This window comes from Artemia franciscana, chromosome 6 (genome assembly GCF_032884065.1).
Source record: "Artemia franciscana chromosome 6, ASM3288406v1, whole genome shotgun sequence".
Lineage (NCBI taxonomy): Eukaryota > Metazoa > Arthropoda > Branchiopoda > Anostraca > Artemiidae > Artemia > Artemia franciscana.
In genome coordinates this window covers 10,482,247-10,500,662 of record NC_088868.1, presented here as the reverse complement: position 1 = coordinate 10,500,662, position 18,416 = coordinate 10,482,247, and the positions used below count along the sequence as shown (strand labels likewise).

Genomic DNA, 18,416 nt, shown 5'->3' with positions numbered 1-18,416 from the left:
ATTTCAAGAAATATTCTAATTTTTACACAGTACAAATACAAGAGAAGTTTTGACTCATGCAACGTTCAAACGTGGTGAAGCCTATCCGGCTGTACGACTTGCTTGAAGGTCATCCAAGGGCTCAACGCCGGGTTCACTAAGTCCCACTGGGTCTAGAACAGAGTCTGTGACTTTGACCTAGCGAAAATCATGCGAAAAAGTACTTACACAAGACCATTTGTGCTAAGGTGCATTTACATTTCAACTATTTTTTCTTATTTTCACTAGTCTTCGTAGTTTGTTAATTTCTGAGCAGTTTGTAACAAATTCATTTGTAATTTATGATTCGACAGCTCTTGTGCTCTCTGTCATGACCAAAGTTATTTGTGCGAAACTGGGGCATCGACGACGAATATGAAAATGAAATTAGTAAAATAAGAATATTGAATCGCTAGAATCTGTACAGTACTATGTTGTGTCTAATAATTTAAAAGGTAGCTATTTTTTTCAAGGTGGATCTCTATTACAAATATAATGTTCAATGCCCTATCCAGGGGGCGTTACGGGGTTTGCTCCCCCCCCCTCCCTGAAATGTTTTTCTGACTCATAAAACTTCATATTCATATAAAGAAATTTTGGTAATTGTATGATATACGCCCTACCTAGTGTTTTTTCTAATATACTTCTCTGACGCTCAATCCTAATAAATATGCCAAAGTAACATAAGAATAACATTACAAATTTATTTGGGCTATATATTTGCACATTAGGGGTGTAAAGTATTGCGGGTCTCCATGCCTAATGTGTTAGGTACAATTATTCTGCATTTTATGTAGTAAGAATTGTTTTCTAACTTAACACTGTCGAAATACTTCAAATACACTGTCCAAATACGGGTAACGAATCAATTACCTTCCTTAACAACTGTTTGATAAGAGAGGTTAGTTTGGTCCATTATTCATCAATCAAGTCAAATTCACAACTGGCTTTCTTGATTGAATTTACTCTTCCTGGTCAACCAATTCTTCAGACACTTAGAGACATTCGGGACAACTACCTTTAAAAGCAAGAAATCTTTACTTGTTGGCAAAGCTTTAAAAATCATTTACAACATTTCAAATGAAAAAAAAAAACATTGTAATTGAAAATACTTAAATATCATTCATCAACAAGAACTAAAATACCTCAGGACGAGATCTTACTGTCAAGAGATTTTAGGCCTAATTTACAGATATATTCAGTTTTAATTATACTATAGTAACAAACATAAACAAATTACAAAACATGTTTAATAGATCGAGTGTATTTCTTGATGTGCGCCTAAATCTACAAAACAAAAGGTGAAGTTCATTCAAAAAAAAAGATTCATCCAAAACAAAAATGAATTGAAAAGGTGTAAATGGAACAATTCTTGAAACCTCAGACATATTTAAGAACGGATGTAAGGAAAACCACTGATGGACAAACTTGGATCATCATAGATTTATTGTACAATGACAAATTTCGCCTAATGCCAAGGAAAAAACATGCTTATCTACTTGATTGATAGTGGGTCATGACGTTGGGAAGGCTGGATCAGAGCCCATTCGCATACTATGACACAACTCTGGTACCACTTCAAACGAAACAACATACAACACGCCTAATTTACGTTAAAAAGAGGGCAAAGAGCACTAGGCTAGATTTTCCATCAAACTACAACACAGCTCAATTTTGCGCCAGGTTCAGGTTTTGCTTGACCTTTGCCAAGTTCCTGTTTAAAAATAATATATTTGGTCTTCCCTCGGGCTGAAATTTTTTTTTTTATCATAATCTTACTCCATAAAAGAAAATCTAGTCTTAGTAGTATTTTTCATCTCCATCTTTACAGCTATAAGGTATCTGTGAAAAAAAAAATCAGATGCAATTTTTCAAACCTTTTTCCTAGAGACTTGATTGTCCTATTCTCCTTTGGGAAATATTTTTCTGACCTTTTGATTATTCACAGTGAAAGGGCTATTCTAAGAAAATAATTAAAGAACAGCAAGAGGTTAATGGAGTAACCAACACATAACAGCAACATGAAAAGGGAGCTGAATACCTTCCATTTACTTTTAAGCGCTTAATAAGGGCACAAAAGCTTTTAACTTTCTGATGAAAGGATTTTCATCCCCATTTTTGGCCCCCACCCATCTATACTGAGTTAAAAAGGGAAATATGAGTAATTTTTGAGTCAATGAGAGAGGTAGAGCTCCTCTAATTCCTCAGATTTAAGATTCTCAATATTTTTCCTGAGTGAATAAACCCATACTGATTTTATGCATTTCCTACTGTCTTTTCAGCCATGCTAACAACCCCAACCAAGTCCTCAGGCAAGTCTGGCTGTATAGAACTATTCAGATCATATCTAAGTGACAATTCTGAAATCCTTAATTATTGTATGGCGTAAAAAACAGAAAGCACAGGTTTTCCCTCCCCTAATCCCACAGTGTAGGCAGAGCTTCAACTTGTGAACTGTATAAACAGCATAAATGCCAGTGTCACTGAAGACATTAGTGCTATCTCTAGCAAAAAACTATCATCAACAACTAGTGACAAGTCACTGGAAAGCAAAACAACCTACTACACTGTCAACTCAAAAGCACCAGCAACCACTTTAAATGGGACAGATGGAGACACAGGTCAGCAACCAGGACCAGTGACAAGAGTCAGCAGCATCAAATGAGCAAGTCTAGATTTTTCTGCAATAATTCGAAATTTATGATTTTTCCCATGAATTAAATAAGTAATAATGAATAATGATTATTCATTATAATGATTTTTCCCATGAATTAAATGAGTAATAAATGAATAATATAACTGGTGACTTTAACTTACTGGACCTCATATGGGAAGAGATATATCCTAATTTATGTGATCCCACAAACAGAAGTACAAACGCAATTTTATTTACAGAGTTTTTTTCACAATCTAAAGCTCTACCCGATTTTCAATCAACCAAATAGATACAGTTTTCCAGAGACTGAATCTACTGCATTTGTTGTTCCTACAAGATAAAGATCAGTTGAGCAAACTTGAGCTAACTTATATGGTGAGCTCACCCACCATGAGCTGGCCCAAATGGTGAACTACTTACCCTGCAGAAAAATCAAATGTCAGTCAAACTCATGCCAAAGGCATGATGTGCCATGAATGAAGTAGGAGAGCACTAAAGTACAATAAAGGCGGGAAAGAGCAGAAGCTCAAAACAAACTAAGAAACTTAACTAGACACCTTCATGGAAGCTTAAGAATCAAAGATAGAGATAGAGTCCAAGCTAGCTGATGACAGTAAGACAAACCCTAAGAATTTCTGGAAGTATGAATTCAGTAACAACCAAAGCAGACAGTCAATAAAAACACTCTGTACAGATGAAGGTAGGGAGGTGAATAGCTTGAAGAATATTTCCAAATTTCTCAAAAATCCGTTTTCTGTAATATAATATGAAATTAAGAAAAATTCTTGACTTCCTTGTGATTTAAAAGAAAATTTTTTTTATAAAAAATTAAATCATATAAAGCAAAAGTTGATATTATGTTTTCCAACAAGAGCTGCAAAACGAGTCTTGCAAAAGCAGTCCCCACAAACAATCTTCTCAGAAATTTAGAAAGTACTTAAGATCAAAATAATACAAATAAACAATATGTACTCTTTAAATAAACTATGCAAAGAGCATTGTTGCAACTTACTTTGCAACTTGAGAAGCTAAGTAGCTCAGCATCATAATTGAATATTACAAGATAACTATCTCATTGAACATCATGAACACTAAAAAAAAAAACTCATAAATATGCCTGCCTTCTTATACCAACTAAAACTTTCCGATTCGGTAAAATGAAACTTTTATGATACAAATAAATATATCAAAACGTGCTAACTGTCTTTTGAATAAAAGTAAAGGCAATTTTGATGCTCCTTTTCACCTACAAAAGCTTATTATTTTAAGAATGGGCATGACAAGACAACTGCTATCCTGTAGAAATTATCAAAAAACCTTATTTGTAAAATGCAAACCTTTAAAAGTATATATGACAAAGTATAAGCCCAGGACCACTATTCATAGGAAAGTGCAAATACAAAAGGTGCAACTGATTTTGCAGCAGTCTATAATTAGATTTCCAATGAAGTACAGTGTTCATCTGATATTGTATTTCAATATTGAATCTGGCTACTCATGCAAGCAATCAATAGAAATATTCTCCTTGCACTTGACATTGTTTGTATTTATGTACTGTCACAAGTAATAGACAGCAGCTCCCAGAGTAACAACAAAACAATACATTGTATGGACAGTAAGATTACCTTACATTGTTAAGGTTTCTTACAGTGAATCTAGATGCAAGCTAGATTTACAGCTAGTAAACAGACAACCCTGTCTGTAATAGAGATCCTTAGCTTAATCTAAAGGCAAACATTATGACAAAGAAGTAAACAAAACTTCATCAGTTACTCTTTCTAAATAAGCAAACAAGACAACTGAATACTTTTTTTTGACATGTTCAACCCTATAATATAGTATCACATTTCAATGGTGAGCATGAATAGTAGTACTTTGTTAAGAAGCAAAGTCTCACAACATAAAAAACTGCCGAACTTGTTGCTTTCTGTCAGCTAGCCTCCATTGTATATAAAAAAAAATATAAGCACAAAAGTACAATATATACACATAGTCCACAGCAATGAGCCCAACTGGCTTGCCAAATAAAAATGAGCAGTGAGCAAGATGATCCTCTTCCTATTAGCCTCCCCTAGAACATCCCTAAACCAATTCTACCTTTTCAAATCTCCCCTCCAGTCATCCAAAAATGACCTGAAGCACAGATAACAACAAGTCTGCTGGTACTGAGAACTGAAAATCAAGACTGCTGAAGCAGATCACATAAAAAATTACCCGTCTACTCTGAAATATATCAAAACTGTTTCTTGACTTAAGAAAAGTAACTATATACTGAGAGGTTATGCATTCTACTCCAATATCTGAGAAAGGTGACCATACCAAAAAAAGAAACTTACAGACCCTCAAGTCTTATTTCAATGGTGACTAAAACCCCTTAGCAATTGTGAATGCTGAAATTCTGACAGAACCCCTCTCCAATAATATACTTTTCCCCACAAGCATAGCTTTCAGCCAAAGAAACTTGCTGAGACTAATGGCCTTAAGACATGCAGCCTTGTAGCTGTTCACTTGGAATAAGCAATATTGGCGGACTTGATTTAATTAGACATGGGTATAGCATTCAACAAGGTGCTGTACAACTACCTCAGATTGAAGCTTACAGCAGCGGCTACCCACACTGACATGGGTAAGTGGATCATGGACTTTTCTTACTGGTCAGAATTAGCAGGTTTAAATTTTCACCACAAACAGCTGCAAGTTTTTCTCCAAACAATGTGATGTGTAAGTGCCATCAGTCAAGACATTTTTTGGGAGTCCTACCAGGGTGAGCAACATGCTAGTCTAAAAGTATGATACTCCTCACAATTCAATAAACCCCTCTGTACCCGAAATTCAAGAGGTAAATCAAATAAAGTGTCAAAACATTGTGCAAATATACAAATATGTCATTATTTCTTCTCTAAGCAAGCTGTCAAGATATAGAGCAGTCTTCAAGCTGAACATTGATTGTGCTTTCACTTGCATTGTTGAAGTCCAGACTTGATAAGGATTTGCAGCTTTGAAATGATAAGTTGTTGTTTTTGTAGAGAAAACACGCTCAGTTTTCACTCTCTGCATCACCAAACAAATATAAAACAATTATCAAAGATTCGCATAATATAAATCAAAGAAATTAAAATATAAAAAGAATAAAAATATAATATAAATCAAATTATCTTCTCTTCTCACCACCATCTTGTGACTGGTAAAAAGCAAGCAACCTAACAATACTAATAAAGCTACAACCAGTTGAAAACAATTGTTGAAGAGACGAAAACTCCCAATACCTCTAATATTTCTATCTCTTTATCCTTATTAACATGGGCAAAGCCTAAAACGAGAGAAGTAGACATCTTTAGGCCCAAAAATTCAATTTTTTTTTATTAGAATATATCTCTCAATTGTGAAACGAGGACATTCTGAGAGAATGTGATCAATTGTTTAACCGATATTTACACACAGGGCACGACTTGCTATCTGTAAGATGATATAATGCTTGACAAGATCTGGTCATTGCATGCGCAGTTCTCAAACAAAAGATACAGTTTAGAATTTTCTATTTGGGTGGATAAAGTGATGTGAAGACAATGTCCTGCAAAAGACAAAACATATATATCAGTAGCTGCAACATGGGTTTAATTAATTCTAAGAGAATTTGCAGCAGAAGTTATTAACTTTGAGGTTTCATTTACAGTGAGAGCAACCTTCCAAGTAATTGGGTGGTGAATAGTCTGTTTTGCAATACTGTCAGCATTTTCATTTCCCTTAATCATTATGTGAGAAGGAACCCAGATCCTTTTCAGTTGAAGAGCCTGAGAAAACATTATTTTCTGAATCTTTTCCTGTAGATGAACAATGATTGGGATAACTTTTCCTTGCCTCTTTTTCAGATTAGAAAGAACACTTTTAGAATCAGAGAAGATAACAAAAGAACCTGATCCAGCTTCCAGCATAGCTGTCCAGAGCTTTTTGGGGAGCAATGCATTCAACATGGGAAATAGAAGTTCCATCTGAGACTCTAATGACAAAAAAAATTGCCTATATCACTCCAGATCAGAGATATTTATATCTATGGCATTATCTATGCTATTAGAAGGATTTTAGGAAATCTCAGTCTGGCAAAAAAAATATTAGATTTTCAGGAACACCAATACCATTCAACAAGGAAGTCAACTTGACAATGGCTAGACTACTATATGGCTTCCAGTTTTCATAGGAAAATGTGTGATTTGAGAGACACTCCTTGAAAGCATGGAGGTTTTGATTAGTATTAACTTTCATAAAGTAGTTAGAGGAAATTTTCAAGAGCCTTTCTTATAAAGAAGGGATATTAGCCTCATTGAACAGTGCTGCAATGGATGTAATTTTTAGTGCACCTGTGATTAGTCTCAGGTGTGCTATTGATGCTATTTTAGAAATTAAATTTTCTGAAGCTGAGTGATACTCAGGGAGACAATATCCAATCTTTCCATATATCATGGATACGAATAGTTTTTGAAGTCCATCTTGGCGAGCACCCCACTTTTGCCGAGCAACAGCATGCATAAAATTCATCGGTTTTTCAATTGCATCTGTCAGATAAGCAATTTAAACATTCCAATTTAACTAATTATCAAGCCAAGGACCAAGAAACTTTATATTCCTGTCAAAATGAATGTACTGGTTATAGCGAGTCAGATTGATTGAGAGACATTATGCCTACAATCAATTTTCCTAGAAAAGACCCTGCCAGTGGTTTTTGAGAAAAAAAAAATTTAAGCCATATTGACATTTCATCAATTGCTACCTAGAGCTTGGGTTTACAAGTTACAGGAGAAGGGCCTTCAGTCCAAAAAGCCAATTCATCAGCATATAAGGGAAATCTTATTGAGGGTACATCAACCAAAATAATATCATTAATCACTATGTTGAAAAGAAGAGGGCTCTAAAATACTCCTTGAGGAACACCTAATGAAACCAATTTAGTAGTGGAACTTTCTGATCCAACTCTAGTTTTAATAGATCCATTAAAAAGAAATGCCCTGCACCTATTCCTAAAGCTTTCTCCAAAAATAAATTTACAAACCTGCCTAAAGATTGCAAAGGGGTCCAAACTATCATAGGCTTTCTTTATGTCAAAGAAACCTGCATATACAACTTGCTTTCTTGTAAAAGCTTTCTTAATATAACACTTGAGTTGAATTAGGTCATCAAGAGTGGATCTACCTTTCCAACAAGAGCTAAGAGCTCATATGCCACTTTTGACGAGGTTGGAAGAGCTGAGAGCTCATATGGTATAAGCTCTGGCAAAATTCTAAGAATCATTAGATTGCTTTAAAAGGAAAATCAAAAGCTTAATGCCGGTAGGGATTTAAAATAAGAGCTCTGAGTCATGGTCCTTCTAAATATCAAAATTCATTAAGATCCAATCACCCACTCGTAAGTTCAAAATACCTCAATTTTTCTAATTTTTCCTCTCCCTTCAGCCCCTCAGATTGTCGAATCGGGGAAAACGACTTTATCAAGTCAATTTGTGCAGCTCCCTGACAAACCTACCAATTTTCATCTTCTAGCACGTCCAGAAGCACCAAACTCGCCAAAGCACAGAACCTCACCCCCTAACTCCCCCAAAGAAAGTGGATCCAGTCCAGTTACGTCAATCACGTATCTACGACATTTATAGACGTTTTCCAAGATTTCCGGTTTCCCCCTCCAACTCCCTCCAATCTCGACAGATCTGGTCGGGATTTGAAATAAGAGCTCTGAGACATGAGGTTCTTCAAAATATTAATCTTGTTCTTAAATTAATACCTCAATTTTTCTAATTTTTCCAAATTAACAACCCCCAGCTCCCTTAAAGAGAACGAATCGGTTCCGGTTAAGTCAATCACGTATCTAGGACTTGTGTTTATTTTTCTCACCAAGTTTCATCCCAATCCCTCCACTCTAAGCGTTTTCCAAGATTTTAGGCCCCCCCCCAACTACCTACAATGTCACCAGATCCAGTCGGGATTTAAAACAAGAGCTCTGAAACACGATATTCTTCCAAACATAAAATTTCATTAAGATCCAATCACTCCTTCATAAGCTAAAAATACCTGATTTTTTCTAATTCTTTAGAATTAACCCTCCGCCCCCAACTCCCCCAAAGAGAGCGAATCCGTTCCGGGTATGTCAATCACGTATCTAGGAAATGTGATTTTTTTTCCACCAAGTTTCATCCCAATCCCTCCACTCTAAGCGTTTTCCAAGATTTTAGGTTCCCACCCCCAACTCCCCCCAGTGTCGCCAGATCCAGTCGGAACTAAAAATAAGAGCTCTGAGACACGATATCCTTCCAAATATCAAATTTCATTAAAATCTGATCACTCCTTCATAAGTTAAAAATACCCCATTTTTTCTAATTTTTCAGAATTAACCCTCCCCACCCCCAGCTCCCCCAAAGAGAGCAGATCCATTCCGGTTATGTCAATCACGTATCTAGAGATTGTTATTATTTTTCCCACCAAGTTTCATCCAGATTCCTCCACTCTGAGCGTTTTTCACTATTTTAGCCCCCCCCAACTCCCCCCAATGTCACCAGATCCAGTCGGGACTCAAAACAAGAGCTCTGAGACACAATATACTTCCAAATATCAAATTTCATTAAGATCTGATCACTCCTTCATAAGTTAAAAATACCTCATTTTTCTAATTTTTCAGAATTAACCCTCCCCCAAAGAGAGCGGATCCGTTCCGGTTATGTCAATCACGTATCTAGAGCTTGTTATTATTTTTCCCACCAAGTTTCATCCCGATTCCTCCACTGTCAGCGTTTTCCAAGATTTTAGCCCCCCCCCCAACTCCCCATAATGTCACCGGATACAGTCGGGATTTAAAATTAGAGCTCTGTAACACGATATCCTTCCAAACATCAACTTTCATTAAGATCCGATCACTCCTTCATAAGTTAAAAATACCTGATTTTCTCTAATTTTTCAGAATTACCCCCCCCCAACTCCCCCAAAGAGAGCGGATCCGTTCCGGGTATTTCAATCACGTATCTAGGACTTGTGATTTTTTTCCCACGAAGTTTCATCCCAATCTCTCCACTCTAAGTGTTTTCCAAGATTTTGGGTTCCCCGCCCCCAACTCCCCCCAATGTCACCAGATCCAGTCGGGATTCAAAATAAGAACTCTCAGACACAATATCCTTCCAAATATCAAATTTCATTAAGATCCGGTCACTCCTTCATAAGTCAAAAATAGCTCATTTTTCTCTATTTTTTCAAAATTCCAAACATCAAATTTAACGAAGATCCGATCACTCCTTTGTAAGTAAAAATACCTCATTTTTTCTAATTTTTCTGAATTGACCCTCCCCCCAACTCCCCCAAAGAGAGCGGATACATTCCACTTATGTCAATCATGTATCTAGGAAATGTGATTTTTCCCACCAAGTTTCATCCCAATCCCTCCACTCTAAGCGTTTTCCAAGATTTTAGGCCTCCCCCCAATGTCACCAGATCCGGTCGGGATTTAAAATAAGAGCTCTGAGACACAATATCCTTCCAAACATCAAATTTCATTAAGATCCGATCACCTGTTTGTAAGTTAAAAATACCTCATCTTTCCAATTTAACCATCCCCCCTCCCCTCCCCCCAGATGGTCAAATCGGGGAAACGACAATTTCTAATTTAATCTGGTCTGGTTCCTGATACGCCTGCCAAATTTCATTGTCCTAGCTTACCTGGAAGTGTCTAAAGTAGCAAAACCAGGACAGACAGACCAACAGAATTCGCAATTGCTACATGTCACAAGGTAGATATCAAGTGCCATAAAAACCTGCTTGTTCAGCAATAAGTAGATTATCAATAAGGGATTCAAACCTGAGTTTAATCAGTTTCTCAAAGAGTTTAGCTATGCATGAAGTTAAGGCAATTGGACAGTATGATGAAGGATCAGAACAAACTCCTTTACCTTTATATATTGGGACTAAAATTGAAGACTTCCAAGCTATTGGAACAGAACCAGAATCCCAACATCTATTAAACAAGTAAAGAGGAGGGACCAAGAAAGTTAATAGAAGAGCTCTAACCATTTTGTTGCAGACCAATCCTTACCCACTGCTGAGTCATGTAGAAGTTAACTCATCCATATCAATAGCTTTATCAAGATTTGAGACAGACCCTGGGGGAAACTGAGCTTCCATAAATAAAGAGTTATTGTTTATGCAATTATTTGAAGATTGACTTGTAAAATGACTATTCAAAGTCACTGAAACCTCAGATGGCTTGAACTTAAGTGTTCTATCATTAGACTTTAACCCTCGAATAGACTGCCTTCAATGCTGATATACTGCAATTTTTTTTTCTGAAAGGTTTTAGTAGTTGACTGATTAAATCGATTTTCAAAAATATCTTTCAAGCTACTTTTCTTTCAGCATAGACATGTTTCATAAAGACAAGATTCAGCCTTTCTCTTCAATTTTTTCATAAATTTTCCTTTAATCTGAAAGCCAGATTTTTCTGGTATTACATGAATTTTGTTTTAGTGATTCTAATTTATTGTTCCAAAAATGTATATTTTTACTAATTGTGCTTGGAGTTTGAAAACAATATTTGAAGCATCCATGATGCTTTTAGTGATATTGTCAGTTAAATCAACAATATCATTTTTGATGTCAGAGACAATACTTTGTAATTTAACTGCCCATGGCTTCCAATTATCCTCATTGAAAATCCATCTAGGTGCAATATTGAATTTAGAGAGAAATGGTCTTTTAGACAATTCTGCATTAATTGAATAGAGCTGACTGCCAAGATTATCAGGGAACCTGGACACCTTACTATAATTAGAAATTCTACTACCAACAGAACAAATGTCAATGGTAGGATTTTTACGATTGAAGGAATGTACATTAGTTCCTAAATTCTTACGTGTAATTAGCATGTGGAGATTCTGACTGATAGAGAAGTAATCCAATAACAACAATGATTAAGGGTCTTCAGGGTGGGTTAAATTCCACAGAGGATGGGGAAGATTGAAATCACCAAGTATTAGTTGGTTTGAGGAAAGGTCTAACAGTTTCTTGAAGGTAGGATTATTGAAAGAAGAGGGTTTATTTACATAAATGTTAACAACTGATACTAAAGTCTGATTATCCATCTCAACCTTTGTAACTAATACTTCCATAGATAATACTTTCCATAGATCAAAGAATTTCTCACAAGTGTTAAAAGGTCTCTAGCTATTTGAGAAGAGAGATTAAGCACCCTATCTTTTTTTTATGTATTGTGCAATTTTAAATATTAAATTTTCTACCAGAGGACAAATGAGATTCTTGGATGTAAACTATTTCTGGGGATTCAACATCCAAAATACTTTTCAACTCAATCAGACAATCAAGGGGCAAACCTGTTGTGTTAAATTGAACTATTTTCATTCTAAACTGTTTACTGTCTTTAATACTAAGGGTTGTTTCTGTTTGCTTTAAGTTTTGAAATATCTGAAAGTGCACTTGCATTTCTTTCAAGGAATTGATTTTTTGTTGAGGAAGTTTTTTTTGTGATTTCTGACATTGAATTTGAAGGTGAAATTGAGATTAGAACAGAGCCAATAGATTCCAATCATCCTTAGAAATACAATGAGTTGGGGTGGAATTTATAAATGTTTTATTAGATGATGCATGTGAGGTGCTAAGATTCTGAATTTTTTTTTTCAAATGAACAGAGATTGAATCTTCAATTTGTTTAAATTTTGAGCATGGAAATGAATTGGTCATTTCAGAAATTCTAACTGTTAAGATTTCATCAATTACTTTTTTAGTTAGGGGTTCTAAGACTCTCTGTTGTGTTGACATGATAGGGCTTAGAGTAGAGTTTTCAGGGGTTAGAAATGGAGGGAATTCTTCATTAGAAAGAACTGGAGCCAGGTCTTCCAGTTGTATGCTTGATTTCAGTATATCTGCATACTTTTTTGCAGAACCAATGGTGATTTTTTCTTGTACTGCCTTAACAATAACCTTTTCAACATTCTTTGTTACAGGACATGCTTTGTCTTTAGCAGGATGGTTGCCAAGACAATTGGGGCACTTGAATAGTGCATAATTATCTCTTTTAATAGTACAAGAAGATGTTAGGTGGCTGTTTATAATGAATGAGAATAATATAATGACTGATCACTGATATCTGTTTTTTTTTTTTTAATAAAACAAAGTAGTTAGTGGAAAACCTTAAATTTATATAAGAAAAACATGAGGTCTACAGAGATGTTTTGAGCATCACAGTTCATTATATTATTAAAGTCTTAAAGACCTTTCCAAAGTTTACCCATGATTGCCCCATGATGAAAACGTACGTTTTAACGACGTTCAGTGACAGTTATCAGGGAAGCAATGCTTATTTATGTGCAACTGATACCACTGGCTATGTATATACACATTTACTGTTTTTGTATATTTTTAATTTGAATTAATAAATATTGATTGATTATGTTATGTGACATGCTTTGTCTTTAGCATGATGGTTGCCAAGACAATTAGGGCACTTGAATAGCACATTTTTTTTCTCTATTAATATTACAAAATAAGGTAAAGCTTTAGTTTCATCACAAGCTGTCTAAATTGGAAACTCTGCTGCAAAGCAGCATAGTTTCCATACTGAAGCACTTAGAAATACTAATTCTAGAAATGCATCCATTTTTAGCTTTCTTAATCCCCCTTCAACAGACTAAAAATGCATTAAGTGGGTAGGGTTTTGAAGCCAAGGGAAATGTAGGGGTTGTACAATATTTATTAATACCAAATACGGTAAGCTTTCAAGCTTGTCGCAATAAATATAATAAATAGAAGTTATGACAACATAATACATAATACAACTGACAACATAGTACACACATATAAATCAATGAAAATAACGACTACAACAAACACTGACAAATAATACTATAAATTATTTAAAAATGATTTACTTTGAAAATTTGTTTCTGCTAGTCTTGTTTTGAATTTATTTATGTCATCTGTTAGAAATGTTTTAGGTGGAAGGTCATTCCATGACTTCCACACCCTGCTGTAAAATGAATGTTGGCCTATTTTCCTTTTTGAAAGTGAGGGGTACAATTTATGTGGGTGATAACGGGTCCTGTTAGTGTAATTAAATGTGAAGAACTGTGATGTACTTATATTATCAACGCCTTTGATTATACAGAATGTGTTAATAATGTCTGCCCTATTCCTTCGGAATTGAAGACTTGACAATCCTAGCCTGTGCAGTCTATTTTCATACGGCAAATGTTTCAAATTAGGTACAATCTCAGTTGCTCTTTGCTGTATTTTTTCAACCCTTGCTCTGTCATTTTTATTCAATGGATACCATACTGACGAATTGTATTGGAGTATAGGTCGAACTATTAATTTATAAATGCCAATGAATGAATGGAGATTAAACTTATGGAAATTCTGTCTAAGACATAATAGCTGATAGTTTGCCTTACGAGTTACTTCTGAGACATGCTTGTCAAACCTAAGTCTAGAATCAAAATGAACACCAAGGTCACGGACATTTTCAACAGGTAAGATTGAATGTCCAGCAAGATGGTACTGGTAACTTTGTTCTACTTTGCCGAAGTAATGGACAACCCTATACTTATTTTAGTTGACAAACATGGAGTTAGCATTACACCAATTGTGCACTGCATCCAAGTCTTTTTGAAGCAACAAAGCTTCATCTGAATTTGTCAAGGAGCAGTAGAGCTTTACATCATATGCGAAAATTTTAAATGTGGAATGGTGGACAACAAGAGGCAAGTCATTGATGAAAAGGCAGAAAAGTACTGGACCAAGGCAACTACCTTGTGGAACGCCACTTAAAACTATCTGAGCAGAGGACAAAGCATCACCTACAATCACTTTCTGCGTCCTACCTGTTAGATAATCACCAATCCAATTCAACGTTTTGGCACCAAGGTGATATACCTCACACTTTTTGAAGTAAAAGTGGAATAGAAATTTTATCAAACGCCTTAGAAAAATCTATATAGATGCAATCAACCCTGAGACCTTCATCTACCATCCTAAGGAAGTCAGTAATTACTTCCAAAAGCTGTGTATTACATTTTTTACAGAATCCGTGTTGAGATGGATGCCAAAGAAGATTCGATTCGAAATAATTTTGTATTCTCTTGACAATTAGTTTTTCCATAACTCTGAAAAAAATTTAAGTGTTTGATATTGGTCTATAGTTTTTAAATTGCGTTTTTGTGCCACTTTTATACAGGGGTTTAATTATTGCTTTTTTCCATGCCAAAGGGCAAGTACCAGACGCCAGACACAGATTATACAAATGTGTCAGTGGTTCAGCGAGTACTGTTACAAGCTCTCGGATCATATGGTTTGAAAATTCATGAATATCTGGTGATTTATTTGTGTCAAGATGCTTCAAGACCTCAAAAACTTGTTGATCATCAAAGTCAGAATCATCAAAATCTATTGTGAAATTGGAGGAAAAATTAGGATCAATAGGAGTTTCATTGTGATGTTGTGTAAAAACAGATGAAAAAAGTTTATTAAAATGTTCAGCTTTTTCATTATCATTGTCTATATTTGTCTGTGTTTCAGGGTCAGTGAATGAAGTTGAGGATGGGGACTGTGATGTCTGTTTTTTTCTTAGATATTTCCAAAGCCTTTTAGGGCAACTTTGAGCTGATGCAATGACAGAAGATTCAAGTGCCTCACAATTTGACCAAAGAAGCCTAGTTGCTCTATTTCTTGCTCTTTTATATCTTATCCATGACTCAGTGCTTCTTATTTTAATATACTCACGCCACCGAAAAATTTTTTCGCTAATAGCTTGTAGAATTTCTCGAGGAAGAGTTTGCCTATTTTTATTGAGCCGACTATAAGCTATAGTTGGAATAAATTTGTTTTGACCCACTACCAAAGCCTCATGAATCAGCTCAAATACTTCATTAACATTGTATTTATTTTCCCTCAACTGTTCCATGATACATAGTGATAAAATAAAATTTCGAACTCATAATTGCCTTTAGCGTAATTATATTTAAGAGTCTGTTTTTGAGGAGTAGGATCATCAACTGAAGATTTTAATGACAGTCTAAGAACAGTGTGATCACTTTTTCCTAATGGAGGTAGAATTTCAATATTTCAAACATCATCAGGAGATTTTGCTATTACCAAGTCAAGAACAGAAGGATTCGAATCATCCCGAAATCGTGCAGGCTCCTGAATGTGTTGGCATAGGTACGTGTCCTGCAATTTTTGAAGGAAATGATGCTCAAATGACTGATTAGAAAGCGAGGTTATTTGATTTTTCCAATCAATGGAGGGTAGGTTAAAATCACCCACAACTAATACCCTTGAACTAACTGTTGACACATTGTGAAGATACTGTAATAAATTTGCATTGTTATTTGGAGATAGCTCATTAACACTAGGACTTCTATACACTGCAACAATTCTAATACTATTTGTAGACCTAGGAAATTTTACATCAATCACCAAACATTCACTAATACTCAGTGCTAAAGGATCATTTACTTCTGTGTACTTAAGCAACAAATGGACATAAACAAAAATTCCACGTTTATAGTTAGTATTCACTAATAAAGTATAACCTTCAACCTGTTGAAAATATGCTTCTGGTTGTGCACAATTCTTAGGCAAAGATTCAGTAATAACAACAACATGAGGCTTATGCACTGGCATCAATGACTGTAGTTCTTCAACTTTATTTGATAAAGTATCTGCATTGGTGTAGAGGACAAGGAAATCATTGTTCCATAACTGCTTCCCTAGGGATTTGCAAGCTATTTTCACCTTGAAAAGAGCTTATCTTTACAAGTTCTAGACCACCTTTTCCATCTTTAATTTTCCAACCTGATTCTCCTGCTGTCACTTTTTGGTTAAGTTCCTCTTTCAGAGCATTATACCTTTTCTTTTGAGCAAGTTCCAGTTTTGTGCAATCATGAGAAAAGTTAAAAGTTGGGTATGAGGATTTTATGGTGTTCAGGTTACCACTCAAGAAGAAAGAAGCAGCATCACGTTCTATGGGGCTACAGAAAAACAGTTTGATCAGACAACATTTTCCATTATTAAGTCTTCCCAAATGAACTGTAAATGAACATTTGACAGGGCAATTCTGCAAAATTACTTGATTCAGGAGCTTTAAATCAACCTCATTTTGACTTTTCTTAGTACTACAGTTTGGATCCTCTTGAAGTCCAAATACAACTAAATTTTTTTGGTTGCAGGCTCGGCTTCTGTGTCAAGGATTTCTCTATTCTTGAATAATAGTGGTTGTGTTTGAAAGTGATTATAGATGATAGTCTTAAATCTGGAAATAGCTAGGTTAGAAAGGTAGACAGTGCAATGCCTGGTTTTACTTACAGGTAACATTACCTATAGAGCAGAGCAAATTGGTCCATAAGCCCTGCTGGCAGCAGGGTGAGGTCTGTATCCTATATATATTGAATAATTATTTGGCCTGAAGCCTGGGAGAGTAAACAAAAAGTAAACATCAGCTAACAATTCAAACAATCTGAATACAGACCTTGCCCTGCTGCCCACAGGGCTCATAGACTAAGTTGCTTTGCTCTATAGGTACTATAATGCATAAGCAAAATTGGGCATTTGTTTTGTTTGGTAAAATTCTAGTTTATTGACTTTTGGCTATCTCAGAAAGGGATTAGGTTAGGAAAATGAAACTTTCAGGGATGGGTCTAAAGGCTAAAGTTGTCCTGGGAAGGTATTTTGAAGTAGCCACCTCCACTCCTTCTCCCTCTAGAGGGCCCTGAAATTTTCCTACATGACAGGTTACACCTATTGTAGCCTGTCATGAAATACACCTATTGAAATTTTGACAAAACAACATTTTACCTTAATTTTCAGTTACCAGTTGCTTTCTCTACCTTTAGCTCTGAAAATGCAATTCCTGCTATTTGAGCAGAATTCTGAGCCATATCAATGTTTGTTTTTTTTCAAAATTTAGAAAATGTATTTGAATATTTTTAAAACCTTATAAATTGGGATTGAGCAAAGTTGTGAGGCTGAAAACAATTTTGTTGTACTTTATTCAAGCAGAAGATCTATTTTGCAAGGTTTCACTTTTATAACACACATATTTTTAAAGATCATTAAAGATCAGGTCCCTCTAGAGGGAGAAGGAGTGGAGGTGGGTACTTCAAAATACCTTCCCAGGGCATACTTTAGCCTTTAGACTCATCCCTGAAAGTTTCATTTTCCTAGCCTAACCCCTTTCTGAGATAGCCAAAAGTCAATCAACTAGAATGTTACCATTTTGTTTAAACAACTGGCTAGTCTAAGCTTGAAAGTGAAAATGAATGATCTTTAATATTAGCATCAATGGATGCATAAGTTTTGTCTACTATAAAGAAATTACCAGTGATGACTGGAAATAGAATTTAAAATATAATTTCATTCATATTGTACAACCCCAACTTTTCCCTTAGCTTCAAAGCCCTGCCAACATTACAAATTTTTAGTTTGCCCTATGGAGGAGGAGGGTCAACCAGAAATGAATGCACTTCTAAAATTAGCATTTCTAAGTGCTATAATATGGAAACTATGCTGCTTTGCAGCATAGATTCAAGTTTAGAAAGCTTGTGATGAAACTAAAGCTTTACCCAAAACGATGTTAGGCCTAGGTAGTTGTTGGTGCATCTTGAACATCTAGGTTTACCACAATATAGCCTACAGTAAAATTCTAGTTAATTGACTTCTTGCTATCTTAGAAAAGGTTTAGGTTAGGAAAATGAAACTTTCAGGGA

The 18,416-nt window shown here is 35.3% G+C and overlaps 1 protein-coding gene across 5 annotated transcripts in view; it reads right to left on the bottom strand.

The window, feature by feature from the left end:
• The window catches only part of LOC136028022 (zinc finger protein 271-like), a 38,202-nt gene that overhangs the window by 7,459 nt on the left and 12,327 nt on the right, over positions 1 to 18,416 (bottom strand). For 3 of the 5 annotated variants that reach the window (XM_065705590.1, XM_065705589.1, XM_065705591.1), the window contains exon 2: positions 892 to 1,036. The exons of 1 other annotated variant lie outside the window; for it this stretch is intronic. In XM_065705590.1, the coding sequence (XP_065561662.1) occupies positions 892 to 934 (43 nt within the window). In that variant the 5' untranslated portion in view covers positions 935 to 1,036. Of the gene's footprint in view, positions 1 to 891; positions 1,037 to 3,686; positions 3,766 to 18,416 lie in introns of those variants that run through there. One more of the 5 variants, XM_065705592.1, reaches the window with a different exon arrangement.